This window comes from Mesoplodon densirostris, chromosome X (genome assembly GCF_025265405.1).
Source record: "Mesoplodon densirostris isolate mMesDen1 chromosome X, mMesDen1 primary haplotype, whole genome shotgun sequence".
Taxonomy (NCBI): Eukaryota; Metazoa; Chordata; class Mammalia; order Artiodactyla; family Ziphiidae; genus Mesoplodon; species Mesoplodon densirostris.
In genome coordinates, this window is record NC_082681.1 from 108426429 (window position 1) to 108447489 (window position 21061).

At 37.4% G+C, this 21061-nt stretch overlaps 1 protein-coding gene across 1 annotated transcript in view; it reads left to right on the forward strand.

Annotated features, from left to right (window-relative positions):
• Positions 1-783: 783 nt before the first annotated feature.
• The window catches only part of DMD (dystrophin), a 1698782-nt gene continuing 1678504 nt past the window's right edge, over positions 784-21061 (forward strand). Inside the window, exons 1-2 of the mRNA XM_060087208.1 lie at positions 784-944; positions 7535-7653. Coding sequence (XP_059943191.1) covers positions 784-944; positions 7535-7653 — 280 coding nt within the window. The remainder of the gene's footprint in view (positions 945-7534; positions 7654-21061) is intronic.

The window sequence follows — 21061 nt, forward strand, 5'->3', positions numbered from 1 at the left end:
AGCCCACAAAATGGAAGTAGGGAATTCCGACTGTGACTCCGGAGGTGGGCCAGGGGGCCGTGCGTTGGGAGGGAGTCTGTGACTTCTCAGGGTAGCAGTGGGAGTTGCTGACGGAGCGGGCCTCCTCACAGCCCCGAGGTGACGTTCCTGAGCCCAGCACACAGGACGGCACCCCTTGCCTTAGCACTATCACGCCGCTCTGCACGTGAGGGCATCTTGAATGTTCCACCCCTTCTCCCCACGTATGTCTCACGGACCTGAAGCCCTTTAACCTCTCTGCCAAAAACAAGTACAAGGGGACAACGTGCGTAGAGCCTTGTTACCTTCCCCTCCCCCCCCGCCCCCACTCAAGAGAAGCATTTCATGCTGTGGGCAGAGGAACAGCTAAGACGGAAACCACCACAGGGCCAACCTGCCAGGCCCCGGTCGTTTTTGTCTGCATTTGGTGCCCCTGTTCATGACAGGCACTTTGTCCAGAATGATCCTTCCAAGATTCTTTTGTTCAAGGAGCACTAGCTGCCTCTTCTTTCTTGAGGCAGGGAGAAAACTGACCTTTGCCCTGTCATCTAGGAGTGAGTGGATCTCCGTGCCCATAACTGGCCAAGCATTTCGCAAATGAATCCCATTCATTATGGGAGGGTTGCCTGATAAGTGCAAATCCGTCATCACCACTGAGCCAGTATTTATTAACTGAAGATTAGAACATTCAGGTTTAAGTTTGTGTGCTTCTTGTTCATGCATTTCCTTATGAAAATATCTTTCCACACCTAGGTCAAAAATGTAATGAAAAATATCATGGCTGGATTGCAACAAACCAACAGTGAAAAGATACTCCTGAGCTGGGTCCGACAATCAACTCGTAATTATCCACAGGTTAATGTCATTAACTTCACCACCAGCTGGTCTGATGGTCTGGCTTTGAACGCTCTCATCCACAGTCATAGGTAAGATTATCGAAACATTGAATAATTTTTAAAAGTATTGATTTAGAGTCTGATATCTTTTTCTCCAGGATGGTTCCTGATCATTTCCCACTATGCAACATGTTATTTATGTTGACCATATTAATCTAACCATCCATTGGAATGTACTGAATAAGAATATCCTATTTTTATGTGATATTACACTTAGTTGTTGAAATGTTAAAACTATCAGAGCATGAATGTGGTTATGGTGGAGGGGGGTATCAACATCTTTGAAATTGAGACTGCCAGAAAATCAAGATTATATTCTAACTTTGCTAAGAATGGAGTTGGTCTTTCTATACAAATAATGTGTTAGTAATGAGCTTCAGCTGTAGTGTTAAAAATGGTTGTAGATCTTATGTGAGTGGCTGTAGTACAATTAATTACCATCATCAGATTAATAATGTGAAAAAGAAACATTTCTCTTGTCAGACACTTAGATAGCAAATACCATAAGGCCCTGTAGGTGTGTATATATATATGTATATATACTTATATTTCAGGGTTAAAAGAGGCTCTGAGCATCTTAGCAACCGAGGCAAAGAGCAGACCACAATTAATTCTATGACTCAGTGCTCAGAATATCAAGACACAATTGCTCTGGAACAGCAAAGCAATTGCTATAAAGCATGAGAGTTGTTCTGTTGACCTTCGTAAAAGGAACTCAGTGTGACATAGTGAACCAAATGTCCTTAACTATATTTACACTATTATATTTTCTAAGATAAAATCGTTGTTTGCTTTTTCTTGTATAAAGAAGCTCAGTAAGTGAATTAGTAACAGTTCAAGAAAAAGCAAAACAACATGATAAATACATACATTATGTATAATGAATACATTTATATATATTGTATGTATAATACATTTACTCTAAGGAACATGTGCTTTGGTTTTCCTATTACCCATCTCTTTTACCCAGCCCAATCCCCAGGGTCAAATACATTGCCTTATTAACTGTGTTTGAAATGCCACTGGACTGCATCTGCCCTGATTTTCAATGCAGCTTATCTTTTCTCACTTTGATCTTTCTTTTCTCGATGAGTCTAGTCTACCATTCTCCTATGCCAATCTTGCTTCTAGAAACGTCCAGAATATAAATTTTCTTCCTGGTTTACCCGTCCGGGAGCAAATGCTCTCTAAATAAGCATCTTTGTCAAGTTTCTTGCTCCAGGTGGGTTTAATTAACCCCATCTAGACTGAGTTTCCAGGTGAATGACTCAGCAACCTGACTTTGGAAAGGAGGCAGGCTCACGCTCAGTCCGCATGTTAAGCGATGTTAATATGTTGTTTTTCCTAAGTGTGACAGGAAGAAAAATATTCCACAGCCTCAGTACAGCCAGATGAGAGGGGATAGAGACATTCATTCTGCATTATAAGTCAGTGTTCATTTATGCAGCCACATGCTTCACAGTAAGGGCCGGAACATATTGATCTTGCTGTTCATGTACACATTTGCAGATGAACAGAAATATCGAGGATCGGGTTATGCGGCCCCTGTTGGCTCGTTAGCATTTTCTTTTCAAGTGGAAGACTTCAGTCCTGCAAGCATGTTCACAGACTACATTTGTTAATATTCTATTTCATGGTTTCTGAATGCATTTGTAAGTAATCAATAAACATATCCAGGTTGCCCTGTCACATATGTCCCTGACCTACTCTTTGTCTCTCCAAATATCTACGTTTATATATTCTTTTGTCATACTGAATGAATCATCAGTAACTACCTTCTTATACATAACATGGTTACTTTTCAAGAGGTTTCTCACAGTTGATAATGCTCTTTCATGAATCATCTCCCTCTTCTTTTTGTCTCTGACAGATTAACATATTGTTTATCTAAAGAAAAAGAGAATGGTTGAACTGTTTGTTCCAGGGTGATTGTCATTGGAACACTTAGGAATGTCATGAGGTGTCCTGATTTCAATAATTGAAAGACTATGTAGAACAAAGGCATGAACTTGATAACGAACATAGGAATTGACAAAGAGCCTTGCCAAAGATCAGGCTTTTAGTGACTTTATATTTCTTTAAGGCTAAATTTTATCTTAATATGTAAGAAGTTAAAAGTATTAAATTAAAACACAGAGTTCACTACAGTGCAGTTAAAAGGAAGCCAGATTCTACTTTCATGAGAAAACCAAATGAAAATTGATTAGAAGTATGCTCAAAATATGCAAATAAGTTGCAATAAGTATAAAGTTGCAGTTAAATTTTCTTCTTAATTTCTTATTTTAATTTATTACCATAGAAGTAACATAGCACGTGGTTTAAAAAAAAAAGTCAAACATTAGAGAGGGAGGCAAAGGACAAAAAGAAACAAAATGTGTCTTCCTGACCTCAGCCCTATCCCATCACTCTCCACTTCCTAGAAGTAGTTACTGTCAGCAACTTCTTTTATTCTTTCTGACGGTTTTCATAATTATCTATTTCTTGATTAATTCATTTCTGATAGTAGATGGATTTATTCCTTAATATGAAGCCCACAAATATTATGTCTTATCCCCATCTGTTTCCTGATTTCATCAGTATATTATAATCATTTTATTCTTATAATTGTTGCCTGTGTGACTTTAAATGACAGTGGTATAGTTATTTTCATCAAGTTTAGACAAGATCTGTTGACCACCTGAAATGAAGGTTGAGGAAATTTTCACCCTCATACATACTTCCTCCTCTTCTCTCCTCTCCACTTCTGTCATTATATTGTTATTCTTGCATCAACAATGTTTGTAACATTTATATCTCTTCTGTAAGTATAGGTTCTTGGCTTGAATCTGTACACTGAAAATGTATTACTGTTATTTTATAAATATAATTAACCTTAAAGTAATAGAAGTTAGTGTTTTTAAACAATTATTATTTTGTAGGCCCTGTTCTAAGTAAAATAACCCATCTGTTTCTCATGACATACATACTATCATTGTCCCCATTTCACAAATAGGGAAATCACATAACCTCTCTGTGCCTCAGTTTCCCAAAGATCATTTGTTTATATCAACCTAAACAGAGATAAACGGAGGCAAGGTCAAATGATCAGAAATTCAGTTTATTCAGGAACAACAGAGGAATTGCAGTTTGGGAAACACATGCTGTAACAAATTACAGGCGAGCCTGTTGGGGGTTTGGGGCAGGCTGTGCGTATGGGCAAGTAGCACAGAGAGGGGGCAGTATAGCCGGAGTGCAAGCAGTAAGTTCATTGACTTGAGGATGGGGAGGGATTCTTGGTGGATATTCATTGGTTGGGAGATAAGGCTTGAACTTCTGTAAAACAGGCGTTCATAGAAAATCAGCCTCTGAATTCTGAAGTTCTGTTCTTCTGAGGGCACATGTGGGAAATTCTCCATTTCATATCCTCTGGTTCCATTTTTGACTGAAATCTTTTCACAGCTAATATGCTGTAGAGCCAGGATATGGATTCGTAGGGGACTCTGCTTATCTACTAGGCTATGTTATCTCGTTCAGTATGTCGGTTTCCTCAAAAGTGTGGGGATCATTGGTGGCACATTCTTATTTATGACTTATGGTCTAGGTTAGCATGGGAAGGTATGTGGCTTTCCTCTTCAGTTGGTTAGTTTTACAATTCTTTATGCATTTGAAAATCATGGTTATTTAAAATGTTAATTAATGGTGAATTTTAATGATTTAAAACATTTTATTAGATTGATTTTAAATGCTAGAAGAGACCTCGAAGGTCATTCAGTACAATTCCTTCTTTTTATTTTATTATTTATTTATTTATTTATTTATTTTTTGCGGTACGCGGGCCTCTCACTGTTGTGGCCTCTCCCGTTGCGGAGCACAGGCTCCGGACGCGCAGGCTCAACGGCCATGGCTCACGGGCCCAGCCGCTCCGTGGTATGTGGGATCTTCCCGGACCAGGACACGAACCCGCGTCCCCTGCATCGGCAGGCGGACTCTCAACCACTGCGCCACCAGGGAAGCCCAATTCCTTCTTTTTAAAATGAAAACACTGAAGCTCAAATAGATTGCATGACTTAGGCAACTCGTCACCCAGGTAACTAGTTAGTGGCTAAGGAGAAGGCGAAGGGGATGAAGGGAAAGGGGCTTAAATATGGAAGTAATCCTATTTTTTTTTATCATACTGATTTAACCTTGTTTACTTTGCTGTAGGTGAGAAACTGGTTTCCCACACTCTCCCACCTATATTCTTTTCCACTCCCCTTAGTGAGAGATGGAGAAATGAAGATGGGGCAGAGGTTGCATAGTGAAATTAAAAATTCCCCCAAATAGTCTAGGATTTAATTTTTGTTTCTTAAGAGTCTTTCCACTACTAGAGACAGCTCCCAATTTATACATATTTTAGGTTCTAAAAGGTTTTTAGCTGTTTTGGGTAACTTGGAGTATATAGGGGAGATTAGATTTACTAAGAAGTGCACAAAAGTCTGGTGAATTAAACAGGGTAGGAGCAAGTAGAGAAAAGGAAATGAGAGTCAAAGGAGAAATAAAGTTGCACCTTTCTTTTGAATTCTGGTTTTAGAAAATAGCAGCTAACCCCGTCCTTGAAACATCTTCTCTTGCAGAGCATGAGTTCTTAAGCAGGAGTCCATTGACAGACCCAAATGTCCTAAAATTCTATGTAATTCTGTTGAAAGCTATGGATAGGAATTTTGTCTGGGTAGAAGTTTCATAGTGCTCATCAGATTCTCAAAGGTATCTGTGATCCAGGAAAGGTGAAGAAGCACTTAACTAATGGTTTCCAATGTTGTTGGGTAAAATTGTAATTCCTTGACAGCCAGGGCCTTTTACAGACTCATCCCAATCCTCCTCCTAACCATATCTCCCACCACTTGATACTAGAAATCTCCCAGTGGAGCCAGGCTTGTGAGGTCCTGACTGACTGGGCACATTCTGCTCTTTTCTTCCCTAAAAACTCTGATTCTCTAATATCCACGCAATTTAGAATCTGTTCTCAAGCACTTTTCTTTAATCTAACCCAAACCACCATTTAAGAGTCCCTTAAGCCTCAAAAAAACCTTTCTTGACCTCTTCAGATTTTAGAAAACCATATATTATTATTATCTGTGTTTGTCACACTTAAAATGTATGTAACTTGTGATGTATGGATTTTTTTTCCTCGTTAGATTTAAAATCCTTATAGGATAAGGACGGCCTCTTACACGACTTTGTGTTTTCTCCGTTATTAAGTAAAATGATATTCATATAGTATGTTCTCATCCATTCTCTGGTGTAGTCAATAAATATTTATTGAGCCCCTCCTATGTGTCACGCTGGGTTTCTAGAAGTGAACAAACCTGGCAAAAATAATTCTGTATTCTACATTCAAGTGTGGGAGATAGGTAAATAGATAAGATTAATTAAATGTATAGTATGTTAAATAGTAGTTAAGTGCTAATGAGAAAAAATATAAAGCAATTAAGAGGGATAGGAAATGATGCTGTGTAAGTTTGATTTGGGGGCAGGCAATTTTAGATGGGGGAAGGGCAGGGAAGGACTCATCAATGTGACTTTTGAGTAAAGACCCAAAGGAAGGGGAGGAGCGAGCCACGTCTGTGTCTGGGGGAAGAGAATTCCAGGCATAGGGAACAGCAAGTGCAGATGCCGGAAACTATCTAGCCTGTTTGAGGAATACGAGGAGGGAGGCAAGAAATAAAATCAGAGAGTTCATGGGGAGCCAGACCATGTAGGGCCTTGTAGGTCGCAGTTAAGTCAGTGAATTTTACTCCCTCGATAGCAAGGATTTGAGAAGGTTATGATGAAACATTTTACCAGATCACTCTCACAGCTCTGCTGAGAATAGATTAACAAGGGCAAGGGTGGGAATAGGGGAGCAGTTAGAAAGCTAATGCAGTGTTGTATGCAGGCTAAGATGGTGGTTTGGATTATGGTGCTAGCAGCGAGGATAGTGTGAAGTGGTCAAATTCTGGATATATTTCCAACTAAGTGTTGTATGAGAGTGAAAGAGTCATCAAAGTTGACACCAAGGTTTCTCTACTGAGTACCTACAAGTTTGACCTTGTCATTGATTATTGAGGAAGGGAGAACTATAAGAGAGGTAGGTGAGTGGTGGTGGTACAATGGGGATGAGTATCAGAAGGTCAGTTTTGGATGCTTGAGTCTTGTGATGACTCTAAGTAGAGCTACTGAGTAAGCAGATGGATCTAGAGTCTGAAGTTCAGGGAGGAGGTCTGGGCTAGGCTTATAGAATTAGAAGATACCAGCAAATGGCTGTTATTCAAATCCATGAGACTGGATGAGAAGAACACATTTTTGTTGCTTGGATAAGATAGAATAATTTCTCCTTTGTTTTCTTCAGGATTTTCTATTAAAATCGTGACTTGTCTAAATGAGAAATGTTATTGAGGAGTACCGAAGAGTAACACTCAACTCTTAAGGAATGTGGGCATGGGTTGTCAGTCAAATATCAGAACTGGGGACTTCTCTGGTGGTCCAGTGTTTAAGACTCTGCGCTTCCACGGCAGGGGGCATGTGTTCGATCCCTGGTCTGGGATCTAAGAAAGAATTGAAGTGAATCTCATGAAACATTTTAAATTGATTTATATTTGTCTTTATATTTGTGTGTGTTTCAGGCCAGACCTGTTTGATTGGAATAGTGTGGTTTGCCAGCAGTCAGCCATACAACGACTGGAACATGCATTCAACATTGCCAAGTATCATTTAGGCATAGAGAAACTACTGGATCCTGAAGGTTGGTGCATTTCTAAAGTACCACTGTTTTTAGCATAGTTTAATGTTTATCATCTCAGGCTTAACATTTCCACAAAGTAAGCACAAAATAGAAACTCTGCATTGTGTTTTTCTGTATTCCAAGTATATTTAAAATGTTCTGTTTTCCTGAAGTACATTATTAACTGTCATACATGATTTTAGTTCTCAGAATACCAATATCTAAAACTAAAATGTAAAACTTTAGGAAAAAAATTCAAGCCTTTAGAATATATATGCCTCACAGATGAAGTATACTGCATTTAGAGTATATTGACTCCAAATAATTATAAAAAGTTCATGTTTTGCTTATTCTTCCAAGAGATTTGATAGACTAATCAGCTATAAATAATTAGCTACTCTTGCCAATTTCATTCATATACTCCATAAAAGGCAACATGGTTTACTGTTTAAATCAGGAAATCTATTCCTGGCGCTGATTTTGTTGTAATTTGTCACTCTGGGGGAAGTCCTCCACTGAATGGTTATTTGTTTTCTGCTTCTTTAGTTCACAGGCAGTACTGTATTTATATTTTTATAATATTACGCTTAATTAAATTTCATCCTTATCTCTGGTGCTGCATAGTCGTATCTTACAAACACATGGATTAGAGGGAAAATAATTCCTGACCTCTGCTTTTCTTCTATCCCATGAGGCACTTTTTAAATTTGCCAACTTCTTTGGAATTGCAGACTATATTCTCAACTTCCTTGAGGCTTTACCACACTCTAAACCCAGAAGTTGGAGAGGCAGTGTCAGTGGGATTGATATGTGCAATACAGTACAAGCTGATATTTGGGTAGGGTTATATAATTCTTTTGTCTTTGGAATATTGAATCAATCCCAAATAAGGAGATCCTTGAGTGGTGGTCATAGGTCCCATCCGGAAAAGTTCTGAAGTAACTCAGAGGATAGCCTTTCACTGGTGAATTTATCATCAACCAGAATCGAATCTAGTGTTATAGACCCCAAAACCTGATTACCTCATCTTATTGATAGAAGATCCATATGGTGGTGGTAGTGGTGGGGGAGTTAACTTTAAACCAGATGAAAAAAAATGATATAACAATCAAAATGGAAGCTCATTTATTTTAAATGAGATATTTAACAATCACAAGAACCAGAATACTCATATCTAATTGACCTCTATATTGCTCTTGATAAGCACATGGACTTGGGAAGGGAAAATTATAGCAATAGAAATGTTTGTGAAGTTGGAATCAGATTAAGTTCATTAGAAATGTTTCTTCTCCTTTAGATAATGCATGACTCCTGTAACCTCTTATTATTGCTTCAGTAGATGGTCAGTGTCCTTCCTGCCCCAGTTTAGCTGGGAGAAGTTGTATCAATCATATTTCCTTGTTTTGCAGGATGGGGGAGGGTTACCTCACTATTGACTCCTAGTACCGATTGATATATGTGTTTTTTCATACTCTAGTGAGGTAGAGAGGGCAGACATAATGAAAATATGACTCCAGCCCCTGAGGGTGAAAGCTATAGTGTATGAATCTGAAGGATAAGCCTGTTAATAGTTTTTTTGTTTTTCGTTAAATCCACATATGGTAGTCAGTTTCTGTTGTCTGGGATATTCTTGTGTGTGCCTTATCCTTTTGTAAAACAGTAAGAGTAAGTTTAAAATAGATCTTTTCCTTGCTAAGTGATAAAATGGCTTTTGATCTCTGAGTCCTCCTCTGAATCAGTGAAGTAAAGGAACCTAGATAGGCATCCAAATCACAGTCAGAAAATAGATTGATAAGCCTATAATCAGAAAAGGTCAGTTAAATAAATAATATATTTTATAGCATAAAATAGCCTGATATACCCAATTCCATATGTTCTCCTAAATGGAAAGTGTATGTTGAAATGCATGTCATATAGGCACACCATTATAATAACTCAAACTTGATAATTCAAAGTCAACCAGGTACAGTATGAAATACAAGCTGATTAATAGAGATCAAACTACCACTTACGGTTTCATTTTGCCAGTGAACTCTTTGATCCGAAAACTTTTGCTATTTATGGACTCCCTTCCAAGAGCATTGTCTCCTAAACTGGTTTATTAAAGGTTTTTTGGCTTTCAATAAGATAAGGATTCAGAATAAATCTTAAATTATGTTTTTAAGTGTCTATCAGTTCCTGCCAGTATTAGGGAAATACTCAAATATGCATTTAAAAATTATCGCTCAGTATTTTCCAAGAGACGATATCAATGATAATTGAAAGAAAAAAAATTAACCAAATCATAAGGATTTTTATTTACTGATTAGTTAGTCACAAAAGACAGAATAGCGTCTCTTAGAATCTAAGACTTAGAACAGGCTACTCAATGTATCTAACAGGCGAGACTCAACGGACTTCTTGTATGTCCTGTATAGTAATTACCTTTCAGAAGTTCATATTTTTATTTAACCAATTATTGGTTCTTTAGCTTATACATGATGATGTCAGCTATTCCCCAAAGCAATTTTCGTTTCATATCTAATATGCCCCTTAGGAGGCTAATGAAACATTTAGCTTTATATTTGGGGAGATTTTTATTATTGGGGGGATTGAAGTTATATTTGGCTTAAAAGATACCTGCCCAAAAATGTTTTTAGAACTTTAAACATATGCTTTATTGATTGGGTTGATTTATAAATTAAAAAGTCATTGAAATATAATTTGGAGCTTTTCATATCTTGCATATATCGACTTTGGTATGCTTTGTTTGGCCTTAATTGGTGTTTTGAGGCCTGAGGTTTGGTTTTAAGTGGAATTGCCTTTTAAAATGAGTAGCAATAGGCATTAGCATAAGCAATTTCAGGAGCTGTTTCTGGTGTGTTTAAATGTTAACATATGCAAAAACAAGTACTAGTAGGGTAAAATTTAATAATTTATGCATGTTTATGCTTATAGATATAAAAGGTTTATCTCCTTCAAAACATATCCTATTGTGAATCATTCAATTCACTTTCTCTCCTGATTTCCCTGTAAGACACTCACAGTAGTGCATTGTGGGTTTCACGTGCATTGTTTGCTTCCCTGAGTTTCAAACAAGTTGGTTTGTTTGCAAATCCACACAATACTTTATGCATTAAGAGAATTCTTTTCAGCTTTTCCTTGTCAATAACAAAGTGTAGATGTTCTAAAAGTAATAAAAAAAATTGGGGATCAAAATTTGTGCCGGTTCTAGATGACTTTTGACTGTAGTAAGTCATTTCCGTTTGTGATGGGCAAGATGATGTGCACATCATCTGTGGCTTACCAGGGTAACTTTAGAATGAAAAATGAATGATGAGAGTCAAATTTGATGAACACTAGGGCTTTCAAGAAATATTTGTAACCTCAAAATGACATTCACAAGCCAATTAGTTTGGTTTTAATCCACTTCATTTTAACAGCATGAGGATGGTGACACAGATTCTGTTTTCTGCCTGGCTAATCCCTGCATCACTCTTCAGTTGTTTTTATTTTTTTTTTTTTTAATTAATTTATTTATTTATGGCTGCCTTGGGTCTTCGTTGCTGTGCACGGGCTTTCTCTAGTTGTGGCGAGCCGGGGCTGCTCTTCCTTGCGGTGCACTGGCTTCTCATTGCGGTGGCTTCTCTTTGTTGCGGAGCATGGGCTCTAAGTGCATTGGTTTCAGTAGTTGCAGCACCTGGGCTCAGTAGTTGTGGCTCGCAGGCTCTAGAGCGCAGGCTCAGCAGTTGTGGCACACGGGCTTAGTTGCTCCGCGGCATGTGGGACCTTCCCGGACCAGGGCCCGAACCCATGTCCCCTGCATTGGCAGGCAGATTCTTAACCACTGTGCCACCAGGGAAGTCCTTCAGTTGCTTTTAGAGTCTACTTTTCCACGAATTAGCTCTACTTTTTGGAAAGTTTTACTCCTGAATAAATGATCTCCGACTTCACTTTGCATGCATGCAGCTGATTAGTCTTTAAAAAAATATTCAAGAGAAAATATATAGCTTTTACTATAAAAGAGAAAGTCCTTAAGGCCTCTTTTTGGGTTTGATATCGTTTGAGCAAGTGGCGTTTTTGTTTCTTCCAGCTTTGTTCTGTTCATCACATTTTGATACCATTAACAACAAGAAATGGTAATAAGTAGTTTACACTAAGTTAAAATGGAAAGAGTAAAACCATACCAACTCAGAAGGGTGTTGTTAAAATAAATAACTTGAACTTTTTATGGACAGGCACACTCATTTCATATCATTTAGATTGTTTTTGTTCTAGAACCCATTGTGGAATATCTTTGTTTTCAGAGAATTTAATGAGGTTGGAATATACTGGTGTTCCTCACGTGTATAACCTTTCAACTAGAAGTTATTATTGTAAATATCTCACACTCTTTAGAGCCAAACTCTCTGCAGTGCAGAATATTCTTTTTTCCATATATTAAAAAAGTATTTTAATAGTACATATATTAAAATGGCCATTGCCTTTTTGATGACAAAGTAACAAAATATATGTTCCTTTGTACTGTTTTGTTGATGTATATCATTATCTCTGACAGAGAGTCTTTAGAGATAATACAAATTGTAATTACCTAAAACTAAATCCTGAGTTTCTTGGAAGAACAGTTCTTAGTCTACTTACTCTACTACGGAAAATAGAAAGTATCATCAACTGCTTATACAGATATGATAATAGCAGAATAATGTTCCTATTATGTCAGCAGGAGACCACTTTTTCCAGCATTTCTTTTAAAAGATATTAAAATTTGATCATTAAAACCAAATTATATCATTTAATAGTGTTAAATGTAATAATGAAAATATTTCTTTAATTTTGAACATCAGTGGATTGCAGTTGAAATGAGCAAATTAGAGATGGCATTATTGTATTAGCAAAGGAATGGGCTACATTAGTAGATTTAGTGTTGCCATCTCATTTGCTTAATGTATATTCAACACAACCTTTTAGCAAAGGAATTTGGGAAATGCTGTGTTAAATACTTTAAATATATACTTCTATTAGCATTGCTTAGAACAGAGACCAGCAGTGATACATAATGAGGCTTTAGAAAAACTGATGGGCAATGTAGAAGTCCAGAGAAATGTGATTAACATATTTCTAGCCTGCATATCATTAGAGTAAGGGTACTTATTAGAATATCCTTGACTATTTTTAGGTTTTTATCCTGAACCTTCCTCTTTTTTACACACCTTTTTTTCCATGGGCAGACACATTGCATAACTAGCTTTGACTGTCCACTGCCACTTTAACATACTTGAATGCATTTGAGTTAAAGATGACTTTAGCCGATGACTTTGAGGCATCCTCAGATTTATAATTGCTACTATAGGAGAAAAATCTTTAAGGGGCAGTGAGGCAGTACTTTGTAATACATAGCAAAATAAATAAATAAAAACTTTCTACATGGGTAAAAAGGTTACCAATAATAGTATACAAATATTAGCATAAAAATGAGGATAAAGATACTATATTAATATTGTGATAGAGATGATTATACTAACATTAAGATATTACTGTTGTGATCTCCTGTTTCCTGATGGAGAACTTTCAAATTGCTTATTGCAATAGAAATTTAAAAAGTTAATACATTAATATATAGCTTCCAGTAGCCTGAAAAGGTAACAAAGGCACATGAGACAGAGAGAGAGAGAAGGAGGGGGAAGAGAAAGAGAGAATGAATTTCACATCTCTTTTTTTTTTTTTTTCTTTTTTTTTTTTTTCTTTTTGCGGTATGTGGGCCTCTCACTGTTGTGGCCTCTCCCGTTGCGGAGCACAGGCTCCGGATGCGCAGGCCCAGCGGCCATGGCTCACGGGCCCAGCCGCTCCGCGGCATATGGGATCCTCCCAGACCGGGGCACGAACCCGTATCCCCTGCATCGGCAGGCGGACTCTTAACCACTTGCGCCACCAGGGAGGCCCCTCACATCTCTTTTTGATATCCTATTTTCTACCTTATTCTTAGTTCAGATAACATAGAAAATGAATATTTTCAGGACAATTTGAGCCAATCACTAATGAATTGAAGTGATTTTTGTTCTGCTGATCCATTTCGGTTTTTTGAATGACAGAAATAATTGAATGTAACTGTCCCAAATTCACCCATTTAGATAATAAAGAGACCTCCAAACATTAAAAATGATATGTGTGTATAGTACATGGCCTGAATTTACCCTTTATACCATAATTTGGTATTTTCTCCTCATCTTTATGTTCTTTTATAATTTATCCAATTTTGCTCTTATAGAAAACAGTCAGCCAATTTATATTTTTTATTTCTGTTAGGAGTTTATTTGTTAAAATAAGAGGAGTATTATTCATTGTTACAGTTAAGTAATATAGTTTCTCACTTGATTGTGGAATTTTTTTTATTTTTGATTTTTTTTGCCTGCGTTGAGTCTTCGTTGCTATGCGTGGACTTTGTCTAGTTGCAGCGAGCAGGGGCTACTCTTCGTCGTGGTGTATGGGTTTCTCATTGCTGTGGCTTCTCTTGTTGCAGAGCATGGGCTGTAGGTGTGCGGGCTTCAGTAGTTGTAGTACAGGGGCACAGTAGTTGCAGTGTGCAGGCCCTGGAGCATGAGGGCTTCAGTAGTTGCGGCCCATGGGCTCAGTAGTTGTGGCTTGTGGGCTCTAGGGCACAGGCTCAGTAGTTGTGGCACACGGGCTTAGTTGCTCCGCGGCATGTGAGATCTTCCCGAACCAGGGGTTGAACCCGTGTCCCCTGCATCGGCAGGCGGATTCTTAACTACCGTGCCACCAGGGAAGTCCTGATTGTGGAATTTAAATAATGAAATATAGTCTAATCGTGTGATTTAATATTTGCATAGTGGATGAGGTTCTATACCAAATTTATTCAGAAGCATTTGAGTATAATCCTTGCCTAGGTAACTGGGAATCTCTTTTTAATTACTTTACCAGGATGGTTTTTACAACTGTTTTTTATTTAAGTTGGGGAAATATAATATCCTAGGCCTATGCAGTCATAAAAAATAATATTGAATGACTGACAGGCCATCTATAAATTGTTTAAACAGTTGGGAAATACATCCACCATGTTCCAATGCCGAATGACATATAATACATATCTTGTGGATGGTGTCCCCAGGTATCATCACTAGGAGTCCATTAGACTGTTAAGGAAATATATTAGAAAAAATATGTGTTGCTCCTCTGTTATTGATTTTAATAAGACTCATATCTGAAGTAATACATGAGATATTAGCAACTATGAGTAATTAAAGTGTTTTGTAGTTGATATTTGTGTTTCTTGTTTATCATGGGAGGGTGTAGACTTATTAAGAGCATTTTGCCAAAACAGAACACTATAATTTGCCTTCTCACTTGTTCATTGTGGTTCAGCACGTGCTGTAATGAGAGAGTACGGCATGCAGGAGGCTTTCTGTGCTTTGTATCTGGATACTGAGAAGAGTTCCTACTTTTTTTTTTTTAAAATCCTCAAATGTGCAGAACTAAAAGGGAATTCTCCTTTTCAACCTGTTTTAATTTGTGCAGCCTGTTGGTTTTGTTCTTATCCTTCATGGGGTGTTGATGGTCTCTTTGTAGGTGATGGTGAAATGTTGAGTGTTTAGAATATCCTAGATAGCTACCTGAATAAAAGTCCTCTATTAATCTAGAACACTAGAAGAGAATTTAGAAAAACCTCTCAAAAACTTTCTATGACAACAGAACTGGGGTCTGAATATTTGCAGTGTGGAACCCCTGCCCTGTCTTACTGTGTAAGTGAAAGAAGTGTGTTTTCTTCAGCGATTCCCTATTGCAAAATATGGGACAGAAAATAGTTTTACTGGTATCACACGATTTAGTAACATCTTGATGTCACCACTGACCTCATAGTCTTCAGTAGTATCATTTAGGTAAAAGTTCCAGTGTATTGTTTTCTTGGCCTTCTGTTTTAAAGGTTAAACTAAACCTTCCAAATTTAAGAATTAAGTGTAAGTTTAGGATGTTGTTTTCCAGGCTTCCTCAGATTGTTATTGTTGGCAGAATCCCACATTACCTTGTAGAACAGGGTTCCCACCTAATGCAATGGTAATGAATGAGAGAAATCTTCAGAACATAAAATATAAAGATAGCAGCCAAAACACTGTCAATCTAGAATTGGCCACCATGGAAAGCAGTCACCCAGTTTTTCTTTAATTCAGAGACATTTGTTCCAGTGGAGGCTGGGCAGTGTTTGGAGGATCCAGGGGAAGCAGGAGGCTGCAGTGAGCCTCCTAAGGCAGAGGCTTTCCCTTTTGCCACCTTCAGGATTTTTTGTTCACTGTTGTAACCAGATAGTTATTGTGTTTTAAAATATAAAGGAAGAAGACTGAAATTGTAAATACTTTGTAAACATAATCATTTGTACTTGAATAGTAGGGTGTTAAAGGGCACTGATATCCCACCAAACAAAAGGTATAATAAATTGACCTTTTTATAAAAAAAACATTTTGAATATTTAAACAATTATAGAAAATGAAAATAAAATGGCATAGTTTGGAAATTTCTTTGAGGTTTTAATAAAGTCAATGATGGTATTTGAAAGTAAAGCATATGTTGCTTATAGCTGGGACATTTTTGTTCATTTCACAGTCTTCAAAATGGAATTAACTGTGTTTGATTAAAAAATAGGATATATCACAGAACTTGCAAATGGATATCTGAAAACCTTAAAACTGAGTGCTAGGAAAAAAGGTATCAGGTTGGTACATATGTTTTCCAATTAAATCATTTCTCTCTATAAAAATGCATGGGCCATATAACAGCTAGAATATGAAATATAAGATGAAAATATATTAATTTACAATAGTATTTGGATAAAATAGTAATGAACTAGAATCTTGGTTGATGCCATTTCTTATAACAGGATAATTTCATTCTCATAAAAATGGGATTTAATTCTAATGAAAGGGACCAGAAACTTTACAGTAGTCTTGTGATTATACTTAAAAATAATAAAATACACTCTTAGATTTATTGGCTTATGGCAAACTTGTGGGGTTAGTGGGTCATATGCTATCTACTTGACAGATGAAGAAACTGTAACAGCTATTAAGTGCTTGGGGATGTTATGTATTATTAATATTTAATAAGATGGTTGAAATCCAGTGTTTTTACTTTTTAGAAATAATCAATTGTTCTGCAGTATCGTTCTTGTGAGATTTTAAAAATTATTGCTGAGTAAATTTTTACTTCAAATCAAAACACAGTTTTCCCCTAAAAATATTTTTCTAATTTATCACCAGTGATATAAATTCAAATATGCAAAGCTCTTTTTGGTAAAATGTAACTAAAATTTAAGTGGGAGGGCCTCCCTGGTGGCGCAGTGGTTGAGAGTCCGCCTGCCGATGCAGGGGATACGGGTTCGTGCCCCGGTCTGGGAGGATCCCATATGCCGCGGAGCGGCTGGGCCCGTGAGCCGTGGCCGCTGGGCCTGTGCGTCCGGAGCCTGTGCTCCGCAACGGGAGAGGCCACAACAGTGAGAGGCCCGCATACCGCAAAAAGAAAAAAAAAAAAAAAAAAAAATTTAAGTGGGACAACCATGTTTTAGGAACCTCACATTTCTTTTACACAGTAGTTCTAGGGCAGTTTATCCTATTTTATAGATGGAAAACCTGAGGCTTAGAGAGCTTTACTAAAACCAAGATTACACAGCCAATAGAAAGATGAGCAGGAATCGAATTCCGCTTTACCTCTCCTCAGAGTCCATATTCTTTCCAACTGGACTGCCCAGTAAAATCACCTGGGGAGATTTATGAAAACATTGGGGTTGGAGCAGATATTCTGATTTTATTGGTCTGAGATGGGGCCCTGACACCAGCAATTTCTAAAAGCTAGTCAGGTGAGACTATCATATAGCCAAGGTAAAAGTAGCTGCAGTAGAACATTTGTTTCCTTAGGTATGTCTTTTTAGAGGATAAAACCCAGAATCTGTTGTCCCATGTTTTTTTAAGACCTCTAGCATTTTCTTCCTCGAGAGGTGACTAAGCCTGCTGTTCAAATCTTCAATTACTGGAGCATTGCTTATTGCTAACAGTCCTCCCGTTAATGAGAAATGGTTTGTCCACCAGATAAAATAGAAATAAACTAGCCATCATGTAAGATTGGCTACCAAAAACATTCTCTTTTAGGATTAAGGGACTTGCCTTATCTGCTGTCCGCACAGCTCCCTCCCTCTCCATCCCTTCTTCTGTTTATTACTTCACGGACATGTTTGTGATAGAATGATGCTCTCACGCACACAATGATTCCACCAAAGCGTTGTCCAGGACAACCTGTGTGCAGAGGTGGTCCCTGGCTCTTTGTCCTTTTATTTATTTTTCTTTTTTTCTCCTCCTCTCTCACTTTGATCCTAACTAGTATCGCTGTGCCCTGTCATCAGGGGTTTGATGATCCCTTTTTCAGCCAGTAAATATCTCTTTCATTGGCATAGCTGATAAAGCCTCTTATTCCAGAGGAATTTTTAATAATAACAAAGGGATAATAAAAGTACAGAAAAAAATTTTAAATGGCAGTAAAATAATTTTTCCACAGTACAAGTTTGTGATCCTATAAATCCATTTAAAAGAAGCAAACGCCTTTAGTTAACTTCATGATCTCTGATAATAATGCCAGAAATAGGTTGGCTTTAATCACAAGCTGTTTATCTAGGATTAGTTTTGCTAAACAGTCTGTGTTTCAGCTGGATATATGACTTTTAGTGACAGGATATAACAATCATTGGAGCCTGCAATATCACTGTAGCTGCGAGGGGATCAAATTGGCAGTTATACTCACAGATGCAGTAGAATGTAATCTAATACTGCATTTACTTAGCTGTATAGAAGGATACAAAGCATGAGAGATGCTGGCATGGAATCTTTATGTCATTGGGTGGCCCAGAAACACCCAAAATACACACATTTGCCCCTTATCCACATGGGGAAAGAGCCAGGGTCAGTGTGGGCCACTTGACACAAAGAAGTTCTAGCCACGATTTCCCACCAATATTTAATACCATTCTAGTAACAGAAGATAAAGGCCTGCGTATCAATTCACAGCCCATCCTCCACTAGCCTAAGAGCAGTTCTATTTAGCAAACAAAAGAGGCACAACTTTCCCAGTTATCTCAACTCCATAGTTCTAGGTAAACAAAATTCTCTGGTCATTCTTCTAGGCAAGCTTAGGCCTGATTTAACCTTTTATTCATACAGCCAACTAGCCTTTGTTTGAAATCCAATTTTTGCCATTAATTAGTTATATGGCACTGAGAAACTTTCTGAGCCTCAGTTTTGCTTATGTGCAAAGTTGAATCAATAATATCTACCTCATACAGTTACTGCAAGGATTAAGTTAAGTAATGCCTGTTAAGTATTTAGCCTGTAATACGTATTCAGAAATAGTAGCTAACATATGTCAAGTGCCTGGAATATTGCAGAAATTAAACGTTGCTTCCCTTTATAGTCCTATAAATTATCTTAATTAGAGAGAGCTGATCTTCCTAATTATTTTGCCTTCCTGTAGAATAAAGGCAACTCTCCCCAAATTAAATAATTACCCATTTAAAATCTTACTGTTTTTCCTGTGACCTTCCCACCCATTCCAGTTTCCTGATCTGAGGGATTTTGCTGGTTCACAGCTGCATTTCTGGGTGGTAGTCCTTGATATCCTTGAGCTCCAGAATATAATCTAACACTTCACAGCAAACTTGAACTATAGGTTGAATTCATCAGTGGCGACGTTACACACACACATATGCACACACACACACGTACACATGCACACAGACTCAGTTACACTGAAGATGTTCAACAAGTCTCCTGAAAACTGGTTCATAATTATAATACGTTTTTCCTGTAATTGTCACAGTATTTGCAAGATGCTGGTGAGCACACTTGCGAAAATATAGTTTTTCTTCTGCAACCATAACTTTTTATTTAACAATGTGTGGTGGTTGAACTGGTTCCCAAGAATCTCAGAAAAACTCTTATTTTCTGAAACCCAGAGTAGCATTTGTACGGGAATGTTGATGTGCTCTGGTGTAATATTGTCCAAACATTTGTAAGTGCTGGGCACAGTAATTAACATTTTATAAGTATAATTTTATTTTATTCTCATGACAACCCCAGGAAGTAGACACTATTATTATGGCCATTTACGACTGAAGAGTGTAAGTAACTTGCCTATATCACTCAGCTTAGTGAGTTGGAGTTGAGATTCCCTGCTTGTAACTACTACAGAAAATAATTGTAATGCAGAATATTTGTGTCTTCCTCCTTGATTTTTTTCTTTGCATTGATTAAGAAGTTGCTCTCTTTATTACAGAGCTAATTGACTTTCTTTTAAAACGGAGGGACATCAATCAATTGATTCCAAATGTGCTGGAAATAAATGTAAAAGTCATACAAACAGGAGTCCAGACCAAGAGAGATACTGGATTCTGTCTCAATACTATGATATCTCCCTCAGAGAATACTTAAATAATTAATCAAAGTGGAAGGATGTTTACACATCTTGCAAGTTTGGGGTCGTATCCAAGGCACACTAAAGTTATCAAAGCGAAACACTAACCAGTTATGAATATATTCCCTTCTACTCTCTCTCTTATTAACTCTAGATGGCAAAAGCATCGCTTAAGGTATGCCAAAACGTCTATCTCAGATATTTCCTCATCAGCTTGTGATGTAAACATCTCTTATCTACTCTCTAAAATATGGATTGGCAAAAAAAGGGAGAGACAGAGAGAGAAAGGGAGAGACAGAGAGAGACAGGGAGAGAGAATTCTAAGAAGGACTAAGTAAAAATGTACATTTTACCTAGGCTTGAATATCTTAAGTTTCTCTGTATGGTGCAGTTCTTTGTGTGGATTTATTATTGGAGCCAGTTGAGAACTTGGGTCTGTATAGAATCAGCTGGACAAGTGAACACCTTGGAAAAGTGTTTTAAAAATTGTTTCATTAATGTTCTATTGGTAGAGGTGCTATAGGTGAAAGCATTTAAAGTGAAATGAATATACATATATGCCTGAGGAAGAGGAGTGGCTCTTTTGAGATCTCTTGAGAACTGTTTTATTTAAAATTAATACTATTCAGTAGGCAAGAGTACGTGGTGAAGCCCTTGATAAATGTACCTCATATCACCTAAAACATAATAGTAGACGATGATATTGGTATAGTTGTTGTTAACCGAAGGGAGTCTGAGCATATATGGCAGGAAGTGGGGAAAGAGTAGCCTAGAACAGTAAGAATCATTGAGTACTTGGGTATTTGGAGAACCCTGGTGCAGGAACCAGGTTTGAAAAGGCTAAAAATAAGGACAAATCCCACCCAGTTCAAAATATAACAAATATAAAAATGAATAAGATGTAAGCTTCTGGATAAAAATTAAATAATTTATATGTAATTTTCTCTGCACTATTGTATCTCCTATTTTTCCTCCACCAAAACATAAAAGA